The sequence below is a fragment of the Egretta garzetta genome, unplaced genomic scaffold (assembly GCF_000687185.1).
Source record: "Egretta garzetta isolate BGI_Z169 unplaced genomic scaffold, ASM68718v1 scaffold260, whole genome shotgun sequence".
NCBI lineage: Eukaryota > Metazoa > Chordata > Aves > Pelecaniformes > Ardeidae > Egretta > Egretta garzetta.
This window is the reverse complement of record NW_009258662.1, coordinates 272,675-285,355: the sequence shown is the minus strand read 5'-3', so window position 1 is coordinate 285,355 and position 12,681 is coordinate 272,675. Positions and strand designations below refer to the sequence as shown.

The 12,681-nt window shown below is 47.1% G+C and overlaps 1 protein-coding gene across 1 annotated transcript; it reads left to right on the top strand.

Moving 5' to 3' along the window:
- The first annotated feature begins 8 nt into the window (after window positions 1-8).
- On the top strand, window positions 9-10,919 carry NET1 (neuroepithelial cell transforming 1). The gene is made up of 10 exons (XM_035903889.1): window positions 9-152; window positions 4,557-4,664; window positions 5,461-5,628; window positions 6,416-6,478; window positions 6,918-7,014; window positions 7,137-7,213; window positions 7,711-7,968; window positions 8,218-8,388; window positions 9,222-9,408; window positions 9,790-10,919. Exons 1-10 carry the CDS (start codon window positions 60-62, stop codon window positions 10,188-10,190), a joined length of 1,623 nt encoding a protein of 540 aa, XP_035759782.1. The 5' UTR covers window positions 9-59; the 3' UTR covers window positions 10,191-10,919.
- Window positions 10,920-12,681: the final 1,762 nt, after the last annotated feature.

Below are 12,681 nucleotides of genomic sequence, written 5' to 3'. Positions count from 1 at the left end.
AGCGCGGGTTGAAGCGGGAGCGGTGGCGGAGGAGGAGGGGGACGCCGCGGACGGTGGCCATGGTGGCTCACGAGGAGCTGGGAGGGCTGCTGCCCATCAAAAGGACTATCCGGGTGATCGACGCGCAGAACCAGTCCTTCAGGGAGCAGGAGGTGAGGAGGAGCGGGGTTCTGAGGGGAAGGCGGTGGGTTTGGGTGTCCCGTCCGTCCGTACCCCCACCGTCCCGCTCTGCGCGCCTGAGGAGAGGCGGCCAGCCGAGTGCGCGGAGAGCCGGTCGCGGTGAGGTGCAGGCAACGATTTAGAAAGTCTTTAAAAAGAAACATAGCCCCTGGAGGGGTTTGTCCTGGAGGAGTGGGATCGGGGAGCCGAAACCGAGCTCGGCGCCTCACCTGACCCAAAAAAAAAAGACCGGCGGCGGGGGGGTGTGGTTGGGGTTTTGAGGTGGGTTTTGGTTTTTTTTTTTGAAGTGTTGTTATTTTTATCGTCTGTTGTGTAGATGAGAATAATTGCGTTCTTGGTAGATGCTCGCATGCCTCCTGCTGCGACAGAAGGCAAAAAGTTCAGCAGCCAGGTGGGGACCGCCTGCCCTGGGCAGGGTTTTATTGCCGAGATTAGCGGTGAGATGAGATGGAAAAGAAAAAAAGGCGACTCCAGACAGCTCTGGGGCTTGAAGGCTCCGGTCTGAGTCGCCAGCCTCTTAAAATCCTGGCTTTAAAACAGCCAAACTTGGGCAATCTCATTGTGCAAAAGGGAAACCAGATGTTGGGAGAGAAATAACGTAAACCAGATCTCTTAAAAGGAGAGCAAATTGCCTCTAATTCTTAAACTGTGTATTTTCTGTAGGGTATAACCAGCACGCTGAGTGTCTGAAGTTAACCTTTGGGTCTGGGCTTGAGTAATGGCTCATAAGCCAACACTCCTGCAAGTGCCAGGTACTGAGTTGCTATCAAGAGCCACTGAAGTTATCAGCGGAGCATGAGGCCAGGTTTCTCCCTCGGTTGCGAACAGCCTGTTGAATTTGAGAAAGGCAAGGGTTGTAATCTCCGTACCGACGTGTCAAGCCGGAGGCTGCTTGTCTGGTTTGAGTGCAGACAGCTGTTTTCAGAACAGAGCTTGAGATTCAGCAAGCTCCTTGCACGTGACTCTTAAAATAAGATAGTCAGGTGGCAATGATTTCTGGCAGGAATTAGGCAAGCTGACGATGAAAATCCCTTTTTGCTTATTTGGTTTAATAGGAAAAGTTTCGCTGTGCATGATTTTTAGATTTGTCACCGTGTTTGTACAGGTTAGCACGGGACTGGCGCGTAGGACATTGCTCTCTAGTAAGTGATCCTTGTAAAAACCACTAATTATTACCTAGTATGGGGGAAAGGCTGTAGGCATGCATGCTGCTAGAGGACAATGTTTGTTGCTCAAAAGTACAGCCTGGTTTTCTTCCAAGCAGCAAGGTGCAATCTTTTCACCATGTGAAGAGTTAACCTGCACTTAGAAGCACTTCAAGAAATTCCACTAGTGTGAAGTCTTGTCTGCCAGCTGAGGCACCGAGGCATAAATTTAGCTTTCGTGTGTATAACATATTTATATTCACTTTTAATAAAGAGTCCCCTGGAAAAAAAATTCTGAATGGAAGCAAAGTGCTGTTGAACTCGCTGGGATTTTAATTACCTGTTGGTGCTGTAATGCTTAATGCTATTAGCTTGTTGCAGAAACTTTACAGACTTCATTCTAATCTGGGCCTCTGTAAGTAATGCAGCGTGGAGACAGGCTAATCATTGTTTGCAAGTACAGAACTAAAAAAAAAAAAAATACTGAGCCAAAGTTATCCATAGTATGAACTGCACTGAGTCTCAGCTTACACCGCAACTGAATTCGGCTGTAAGTGGAGTACATGACCCCAAGCTGAAATGCAGATCTCAGAGAAGGTGAAGTTTCTAAGGAGAGGGATTTTTTTCCCCCTCCCTGTCTTGGATCAAACGGTATCGCTGGAAGGGGAAGAAGAAGAAACAGATGCAGGTTTTTGGCAGTTGAGCCATTCATGCCTGAGAGCACTCGCAGGACAGAAAGTGGGATTTGTTTCTCTTTAAGAGAGGGGAAATGGCCTTTTGCTAAGCTGAATTTATAGCGTACAGAAGTTTTTGTGTTGACCAACAACCCGGGGGAGCACATCGCATGTACAGAAAACGCTCTGGTCATGCCGATCTGTGCAAAATTCCTCCCTTGGCAGAGCAGAGGAGGGTTCCTCGGGAGCCGTGCTCCCTCTTCTTCAAGAGAGCGATGCTTTTCACTTCAAGCCCATGTTTGCGTGCCCCGCTATGTATCGACTGTTCAGAACAGTGGTGATTTATAATCCCAGGGAGCCCCTTTGTACCGCCTGTCCCAAACGGAGAGGCAGGAAAGCCTTCTGCCAGACCTTCTACATATGCATGTGTCGCTTCAGCCTAGCGCAGATGTGCGGGGAAGGCATTCACACATGGCCCTGAGCACAGATAGTGTGTCATTGTACCTCATATCTGGAAAGGCTGCAGAGTTGACCCGTTAGCAGCGAGCTGCAAATGACTGTGCAAGCATCCTAAAGTACCAAGGTTTCTTGCTGTTAATTCTCAGCGTCACGGTTTTATTTTCCATGCTATTTATATTGCTGGCCTTGGCAGAGCTGTGTGTGGTTTACGTACGTGTATTTTCTACTTACATTCCTGCAGTTTTCTTAAGCTCCTCTTGGCTTGCATCCCTTTGTTCTAGTACACCGATACATGGTTTTCTAGAAGTAAATTACCTACTTTTTCCTCCACTCAGAAAGGTCTGCAATTAATTAAAGCTTCCTTGTCTTCTTTTGAGCCCGACCTAACTCTCCAGCCTTCTGTATAATCCTTTTCGTGACTGACTGTGTCTTGAGTGCAGTGGCTCACGGTTGGCAAAGGGAAGAAGCGACTGCAGTGTTCCCGGTGCTGTACCGAAACCCGGCTGAGGGCCGAGGTCCCGAGTCTCCTACAGACAGCTCTTCCCCATTTCTGTAGTCCCCTCATAGTTCTGAGATTACCCAAGCATTTCAAGCACAACATTGAACACACTTTGTCCTGTGCCAAGAGCTCTTTCTGTTCTGCATCACTCATAAATTGTTTCTTTTCATGTTCCCCCCCCCCCCGAACTTTGAAGGCTTAATTCAGTATGAGCTAACCTCCTCTGTTGCTTAACGCTGCGTGTAGGCAGGCAGACGGGCCACTCCTCTGGTCGTGTTGCTGAAATCGGATCTTAGATACGTAGCTTTTATGCTTCCTCAGTCTCATGACTGGAATCCAGCTCTGTGTGTTCCTATTCCCCTTTTTTGTTTTCAGCAGTTGTCACTTCTGTTGCTACTCAGAAGCAAAGGGTTTGGGCACCTTATCTTGCAATCTCAGGCGGGAAGTAGAGACAGCAGAGAGCTTGTCCTAAGCAGTCTTCACCTTTTAGCCTTTTGAAATGTAAGAGGAGGGACTCAACTGTAATTCACCAAAACTGCCTAATAAAGCTGTGGTAAAATTTCTACTGAGGTGAACTCAAAACAGAGGCTGCTTCCATCAACTCATCTGAACTTCACGTTAAGAAACTTCCTTCTGATGATGGGTCATGTCCAACCATCTGCCAGATGTTTTTAAGAGCACCAGGGCACCTCATCTAGCCTTTCTCTTAGCCTTAAGCTCCAAGTCCATCTCTTCCTGGCTTCCCATTGGGCACACCTTTCCTGTACAGTCCTTACAATATTTTTGATGTAAAATATGTAAGGTTGCCAGCATGATTTTAAAAACTGATCTGAGCTTAAGCAGCAGGAGGTTTCCATGGGGCGTTTCCTCTTTCTTGGCAGCATTTCGGTCAGGACAGAATTGAAAACGCTTTGGGCTCCCGGCAGGGATTAGTGGTGTAGAAAAGCAGAAGCTCTATCTTTCAAATCTAAACAACATGTAAGAAAAATTATGATGACTTGCGGGGGGTGAGGGGGAGCAGGAGGGGGAGGAAGCTTTGTAAACTGAAGGTTTTAAACTTTATCCTCTTCGTGTGTGCGTGTCCCTTGCAGGAATGTTCAGCATGTGGTCATTTGCTTTTTGTTAGAATAGCTGTTGAGGCTGTCCTGGGCCCTGACTGTTTCTTTTCTCTCCAAAATAAAATTAAAATGGAAAAACACATACTTTCTACAAAGGAAAACATGCTAAAATGGAGAAGCAGATCACAGCTCCATCTTTAGATGGCAGTCACTTGCCTTGTGGAGGGGAATGCTTCAGTCTATTTATGTTCAAGCCATAACGGTCCCCGTTCGAGCCCGGTTTTGAGTTCTGACTGACATGTAGGCTATCTTGCCTTTTTTACACTGAGAAAGGCCTCTGCAGTTTAATTGCAGCCTTAAAGTTCAGACAAATATTTACAGCCTCTGCTTTCCTTTTAAGATGAATGGCTACTTCAAAACACTCTTCTAGCTGTATTTCCCACTCCTTAAGTGGGTTCATGCTTTTTAAACTTGCCTGGGCAGCCTGAGAAATGAAGTGGGAGTCACAGCCAGTACAATTTGTTCTCTGCTTTATTTACAGGAGCCAAGCAATAAGCGGGTTCGGCCTTTAGCACGGGTCACATCCCTGGCGAACTTGATCTCTCCTGTAAGAAATGGTGCGGTGCGGCGTTTTGGGCAGACAATACAGGTAAAAAGCAGAGCCTTCTAGTCCTAGAAGTCAAGAGACATGGGGAGGGTGCTGGCTGTATGGGTGTAAAACAGGCACTGGGATTTCAAGGCATCTCTTGAAAGTCTCCTACATGATTCATGCAAGGACAGAAAGCTCACTTAGGACTTGGGGCTGAAGGGTTCAGGAGTTCAGAGGTGGCTTGCTAGATACCAGGTTATTGAGGATTTAAGCAGTAAAAAAAAAAAAAACTGATTCAGATAAGCAGAATTAGTTGATAACTGTTCCAGTACTTGAGATATATGTATTGGAACTGACCCTGCTGTTCAGTGATCTTTCGGTAATGTTAAAAAAGCGTTGTCTAACGAACACTACACCCCACACATGCAGATAAGAGCTATTCTCTGTCTGGTTTTTAGTAACATTGCAAATGACAGAGCAAAGTTCCAAGTGGCTCCTGAGTAGCACCGTTATAGGCAGAATTATGATTCTGGTTTATTTACTTCCTCATACCTTGGAAATAGACCCAAGCTTTACCTGCCCATCCTCCCAAGCACTGCTGCTGGATCAGTGCAGGGAGAGGCACATGCAAAAACCTTGCCAGCCTCTGGGCTCTCAGGACTTTCTCAGCAGCTTGATTAAAGTGTTCCTTTAGCTGAGGAAAAGTGTCTGGGTGTGGTTTCCTGCCCTGTACAACAGAGGAGGATGAAGAATTGGGAGGGGTATGGATAATACTATAACACTTCTGTTATTCTGAAACGGTGGCTCTACATATTTTTTTTTTATTTTTTTTTTTACTTTTTTTAAATCCCTATAGTCGTTTGCCCTTCGGAGTGACAGCAAATCTCCTGGCTGCACCCAGAAGTCATGTAGCAGATCTGCTGCTCCTACTCCTCCTAAAAGAAGAAACAGCGTACTTTGGTCTGAGATGTTAGATGTCAACATGAAAGAGTCCCTGAGCACCAAAGAAATTAAGCGCCAAGAGGTAGGCTGTCTGTTAAACAGCAGGACTGGGAAAGGCAGCCGAGGCCTTGGCTTGGGCTGTTTCCTTGGCAAGTGAAGGAGTAACGAGCATCTGGGGGTGCCTGTATCTTCCTGTGCACCTTCCATTTCTAAACAGCTAGATTTATTTCCGCATTAGGCATGGGAAAAGGTAGGCTTCTCTCTCTTGAGTCACTAGGGAGTTCATCTCCCCAGTTTGACCCGTCAGAGATGCCAAACTCTTTCCGTGGGGGGTGCTCAGCATTTCTGAAATTCAAGACCCAGCCATGCTGGTTGCTTTGCAGCAGACCCAAAGTCAGGTTCCTTGTAAAGCCAGCTGTCTTTCTCTTAAAGCTCTTGACAATTGGTTGACAGCCAAATAGCAAGGCCTTGGCTTGCCTTTTTCCTGTAGTTCTTAGACAAATCTTCTAGTGACAACACAGAAGCTGACTAAAGACGCCTGGGATTTGACCTCTGTGGTTTTCTGGGTTTTGTTTTTTTCGTACTTGCCTGTGTAAAAGCAGTGATTTAAAAGGCACTAATATTTAATTTGGCTTGTGCGTGAGCGTCAGAGCTTTCACACAGTTGTAAGTAATGGTCCTTTCTCGGAGCTGGGAAAGCCAGCAGATTTACTCGAGGTTGTCATGCCCAGGTGGCATACAGTGATTCAGATGGCAAACCCGCCTATTCAAGCTGCAGAGACAGGATGTACATTATGTGAGCTGAAAGGCTCCTTGAGAGGAAGACTGGGATTAAAAATGACTCTTGACGCTTTATCCCCTTCCTCGCAGGCAATATATGAAATGTCCAGGGGAGAGCAGGATCTAATCGAAGACCTGAAGCTTGCCAGAAAGGTGAGTGTGGTTTTTTTTACTCACTGAGTAATCATATGACAGATAATAGTGATGTTTCTTTGCACCTGCAAACGTTACTTATCAACTTTATCAGGTCCAGAATCCACACTTGGAAAGCTGGCCTGGAAAGTTGACATGAGCATTCCTACAGTACTGGTTTGATTGCAACAAACCCAGCCAAAAAAAGATTGCGCTTTGCAGTCCTGCCGAGCTAGCTGGGGAATCCCTCTCCCAGATGAGAATTGTTCAGACAGGAAAGTGCTTTTCATTTGATACCTTCATACAGAGATGAATCTTTTAGCGATCAAAGTCAGTGTTACTGTTTCTGTTGGCTTCACTTCATATCTGCCCTGCACATGATACATCCCCTCCTATTTAAATCGTCAGCTTTTGGGTTTGGGAGATTTTAATCTGTTTTAATACTGACCTTCTTTGACAGGCCTACCATGATCCCATGCTGAAACTCTCGATCATGTCCGAGGAGGAACTCACCCACATATTTGGGGACTTGGATTCTTACATTCCTCTTCATGAAGGTAAGAGCAACTGGACCGTTCTCACATAATGTGCTGACTAAGAGTTAAACTCTAGGCTTTCTCACATTAGACCAGCTTACTGGGGCATTGCTGCAATTTCTATTCTTGTGTTTCAATTCCAGACTTGTTGGCAAGTTTAGGAGAAGCAACAAAACCAGATGGAACAGTGGAGCAGATTGGGCCCATTCTTGTGAAGTGGGTGAGTACATAACTTAGAGGCAGCAGACTAAAAATGCACTTAAAGAACGTTTAAAGCTAGAAGCCGAAAAGCTGTGGGCTTTTGTGGCCTTGAGCAAAAGATTGAAACGGAAATCCTGGCTACACTGAAAACAATGGGAGTCTGTCAGCCGTAATGGGCCACGATTTCACCCTGGAGACTTAACGCTAGTGTGACTGCAATTACTTGCTGATTTATGTTTGAAATGTCTATATCTTCTGGACTGTTTGTCACTGATGCGATTTCAATTGTGTTATCGCTGTTAATCTCAAACCTTGAAACTTCAAAGGCGTTGCCTGCAGGATGCCCTTGTTCCCCTCACAAAAGGCTGGTTACATATACAAGATAGTCTGTTAGCTTTTTTTATTGGGCAAAGTATTGCAGTAAGGGAAGTAGAGCTCCTCAAGTTTGACATGTTAATGTGATTTGCTTTTCCTACACCGACCTTAACGCCTGGGCATTGGTCTGTTCTCCCGCAGTTACCACGACTCCATGCCTACAAAGGTTACTGTAGCAATCAGCTGGCAGCCAAAGCACTTCTGGATCAAAAGAAGCAGGACCGGAGAGTGCAGGACTTCCTTCAGCGCTGCCTGGAGTCTCCTTTCAGCCGCAAGCTAGACCTCTGGAGCTTCTTGGACATTCCTCGAAGTCGGCTGGTCAAATACCCGCTGCTCCTGAAAGAGATCCTGAGGCACACTCCTAAAGACCATCCCGATATCCAGATTCTGGAAGAAGCCGTAAGTAACAGTGATTTCACGATCGTTGTTCGGACATAAGCATGTCATTCTGGAGCTTTCTTAAACCCTAGCAATTTCGTGGGGTGGTTTTCTCGGTGGACGCAAATCTGTGACTGTAACCTTTTGTGAAAGCAAGTCAGAGACCAGTCCACATGGATTCCATCATCTGGAGTTTTTAAATAGCACTTAGAGGGAAGATACACAAGCAGAGGTCCTTGTTTAATTATTTGTAACTGGCTTGCTTTATAGATATCTATAATCCAAGGAGTCCTCTCTGACATCAACCTGAAGAAGGGGGAATCCGAGTGCCAGTATTACATTGACAAGCTGGAGTACCTGGATGAGAAGCAGAAGGACCCAAGAATTGAAGGCAGCAAAGCTTTACTGTGCCACGGCGAGCTGAAGAATAAAAATGGACATGTAAGTCCCTTGTGTTCACGGTAATTAAGTCTCAAGTTTGAAAACCTTCCCTCAGAGGTAGTTAAACCCCTTTGTCATAGCAGGAGCGGGAGCCCTTCCATCCTTAGGGTTAGTTTGGACAATTGGCTAAATTTAAGAAGCAGAAGTAAACGCCCCCATGTCATTCCACATTGCAGGGCGTAAGGGAAAGTTTCCTTCTGACAGCTTTACAATTGGCCTTCAGAAGCTGGAAAATAATTAGCACAGAATTACCATAGAAAGCGAGCTCTGTGCCCAAGCACTCCATCAAAAGGGATTTCCTGCCGGCTGTTTACTTTCAGGTGCTCTGACATTCCCCATTACGAGCGCTGGCGCACAGCTCTTCCAAACAAAAGTGTTCCTGCGAACGCCTGTTTGGCTTTGAGCTGAACTGCCAGAGGTTTGTCTCCCACTGCTGCAGCGCTGAAAGGCCCCTCTGTACTCGAGGGTTTGCTGGCTTTTGTTCTGTAACCTCGTTTTAAACATCAAAACTTTTTTTCTGTTTTCTTTATGGTTTTTTGTTGGTTGGGGATTATTTTTCTTGTTTGTTTAATTTGGCCATTACGCTTCCGTACACGTGAAGCCTTTTGTATTGTCAGGAAAGATATTGCTTCTAATCATCCTATTCTTGGCATCTGTAAATCATAATTTTAAGGGTCATGAAAATAATAAACCTGTTGATATAAGTCTGCTCTGTGCCTCCACTGCCAGAGCCCTACGTTGCTGTAACAGGAAACTCATCCCAAAGGATGTGTAACCACCTTGAATACAGAGTGCAATGCTTTACTCATACTCAAATGTGTTTTCCCTTTCAGAAACTCTATGTCTTCCTCTTCCAAGACATCCTGGTTTTGACCCGGCCGGTCACTCGCAATGAGCGTCAGGCCTACCAAGTGTACAGGCAGCCGATCCCCGTCCAGGAGCTGATCCTCGAAGACCTGCAGGATGGTGATGTGAAAATGGGAGGATCCTTCCGAGGAGCTTTTGGCAATTCTGATAAAGGTATGGACCCATCCAGTTTATCCACGTGGGAATCTGTTGGTGAGGAGAGATTACACCTGGGCATAGATCCCCATGGACGGAGGTTCCTTCAGGATAGCGGACGTGTGACGTGTTAACGTCCACCTTTAGGCTGTCACTGCTGGGCTTTGCGGTTTTATATTTGGTGGCCACAAAACTACATACGGCGCTTTGCAGTTTGTGCTCAGACTAGAAAACATCTACTTCACCATTTCTCTGCTGGCTCGGGGCAGTGGGGGGTTGGTGGGGTTTTGATCACTTTTCCCAGAAGCGGAACAGGGCAGTGCAGGTTGCTTGTCTAGCAATGGAATCTCTAAATATTGAGCTAGGAACTGATCTGCTTTTTCCTATGTTTATCTTCAGCTAAAAATATCTTCCGAGTTCGTTTCCAAGATCCCTCCCCGGGCCAGTCCCACACGCTGCAGGCCAACGATGTCTTCCACAAGCAGCAATGGGTGAATTGCATCCGAACCGCCATCGCTCCCTTCCAGCGGACTGCTGCCGCCGCAGAGCTGAAGGAGCTGCCAGAGCTGAGCGAAGAGTCGGAGGAGAACAACCCCTCCATGCCCAACATTAAAGCCCAGAAGAGGCAGTCTGCCATGTCTGGCGTAACCGAGATGGAGCTGGACGAAAGCGCATCCGAGTGTGGCTCCATCCTGGACTCGGAGGAAGCCAAGGGCGTGAAAACACACAGAACATCGTCTGGGCACAGAAAAACGAGGGAGAAGCAGCTAAGTGGCAAGCGGAAAGAAACGCTAGTGTAAAGAGGAGCCCAGTACCATCCTGCTGGAAGACTGTTTATTTATAAATAACGTGTACATTTTTCTTGTAATGTGAGCATGATTGGATTCACTCTACTGAACAGAATTCTTTTTTTTTTTTGGTTTTTTTTTATGTTGTAATGGCAGCTACTGGTATACAGTTAACACTGTTGAACTGGAGTCTGTTTTTACAAACACGGCCACGCTGAACCTGGTTTTAATGCTGTGAGTGATTCGGAAGCCCTCGTGCTTTTGACTGCTCATAGCAGATTTGAAGAGCACGCTTTGGTTTCCAAAAGATTTCTAAAAGTTTGAGGCTGGAAAACAGTAAAGCTAAAGCAGAGGTTTGGGCTGTCACCACGAGCCTGGCAGCACCTCCCTTTGCAGGGGGGTTTGCATCAACACTGCGAGCGCCCTTTTAAAGGGGACTCGAAATCTGAATTCACGTTTTCTTCATGTCTGGCACAGCGCATGTTTTGCAGAGTATGGCTAGCACAATCCATGCAACTTTTCATGTTTAAGGAGAAAAAAAACAACCAAACAAAAAGAAAAAAAAAAGCAACAGACCCCAGGTTCAACAGGTTCTCAATTTACCTACTGGAATCTTTCATCTTAGTGTGTCCTTTGTACATTCCTCATTTTCACTCTTGTAACCTGCCAGATATTTAATTTTTTTTATTATTAGTTGTTTTATTTCCAGTTTGGGGGTTTTTTGGTTTTCTCTGTTTTTTTTTTTTTTGGATTTTTTTTTTTTTTTTTTTTTTTTTTTTTTACTTTTGTATTTTGTTGTTGTTCAGACTTGGCATTTCCTTTCAAGTACTTGATCCTTCTTGCTCTGAGGTCTGCCTGTACATACTGTTTCTCACGTCACTCCACAGTTCTGCGGAGCGCAGGCGAGCCGTTCGCGTTACGAGCCGGTGGCTGCGAGGAGACGCTCGACGTACCCCGTTACGATGAGCGACGTAAATGGCTTGTGTCCGCTCCGGACTGCTGAGAGAGAACTGCATTGCTGACGGGGTGTAGGAAGGTTTTAGGTACGTTGTAAAGGGTTTGGGGAGGGAGGAGGAGCAGCAGCTAGAGGGGAATAGCAGGGACTGAAGGTAGATTTTTCTTGTTACTGTTGCCTTTTGGAAATGAAATGCCTTCCGCAGGGAGGCAAGACTGGAGGCAACCCAGGGGTTATTGCATGTGGTAGAAAGGTAGAGAAAAGAAAGCGTTTGAAGCTGATGAGGTGTAAGGACAGAAGAGGTAGCGGTTGTATATACTCGTAACGGCGACACTGCCATGTTCTAGCAGTCCAAAGATTTCGTGTGAGAGGTGCCGGCTTGGTAACCGCGCTACAAAGCGGTGACAGCTTTGAGCAAAGCCAACGGGTTGTCCCCCTGTGATGGGGCGAGGACAGCGATCCCACAATGCCTGTCCTCGAGCGTTACCTGAAATCTGTGCTTGAGGAGCCGTAACTCGCACGTAAAGGGTTATTGCCTGTCACGCGTTTGGCCAGTAATGTTGGAAATGGGAAGAGGGTGTACATAGACACAAAGGTGTGGTTCTCTGTAAATGTATTGTACAGTTGAGAGTGCCAAGTACAATTAAATTCCTGTCAGCCTCTTGCCTGCCTCCTCTGAGTCGCTGCCTGGGAGAGAGACCTGCTCATGCCATGGGTGCTGCCAGACGGGAGCGGGGAAGCGCATACCTGCACTCCTCCGAGCGCACCCAACGCTGGGCGTAGGGCTGTACCTCACAGGAGGAAGCTGTGGTTTTATTCAAAACCCTTTTTTCTGTCACGGTTCCTTTTTGCGCCACTGCGGCCAGGCAGAATGCAAACGAGCGGTTTACAGCTCCATGTGCGGCGTTGGGGCCCGGCAGCCACCGCCCTTCGTCTGCGACAGGCGGCCGCCGTAAAACAGGGCACAGCTGCCCTGACTCACTCCAGTGCTTGCATCATCCTTCTCCTTTTCTGGGGAAAAAGGGAACAGTGGCAATAATCCCTGCCCTCCTGGGGCACCAAAACCTCCTTCTTCCAGAAAAGAAACCACCCCTCTGAATGGAAAGGCTCCCTGTTTAGCAAATATTTTACAATTCTCTCCTAGATGAGCCTTCAGAAGCAGCCCTGAGTGGAAGGGGGACCCTGCTGGGCAGGCTCCCCTCTGCCAGGGCCACTTCCCCCTGGCGCAGGGGGGGAGCACCCGGTTGGCATGACGAAACCATCGCCTCTCCACAGCCCTCCCGAAAAAGCTGTGGCCTGACCCTGAAGGGGGGTGTCTGGGCATGGCCGCGGCTCCCAGGGGGAGCAGCCCCACACCAGTTCCCTGGGTCCCCGGCTGCGCCCCTGGGTCCCTGCTCAGAAGGGAAGGCACAGCTCCCTTTGCAGGGATAGGGTTTACAGCTGAGCTTTGACCTGTGAAGCTGAGCTTTGATCTGGAGGCGACTCAGCCCTTCCCAAGCAGGGAGAAACTGGAAAAAAGACTCCTTTTGCCAAAACAAAACAAAAAAA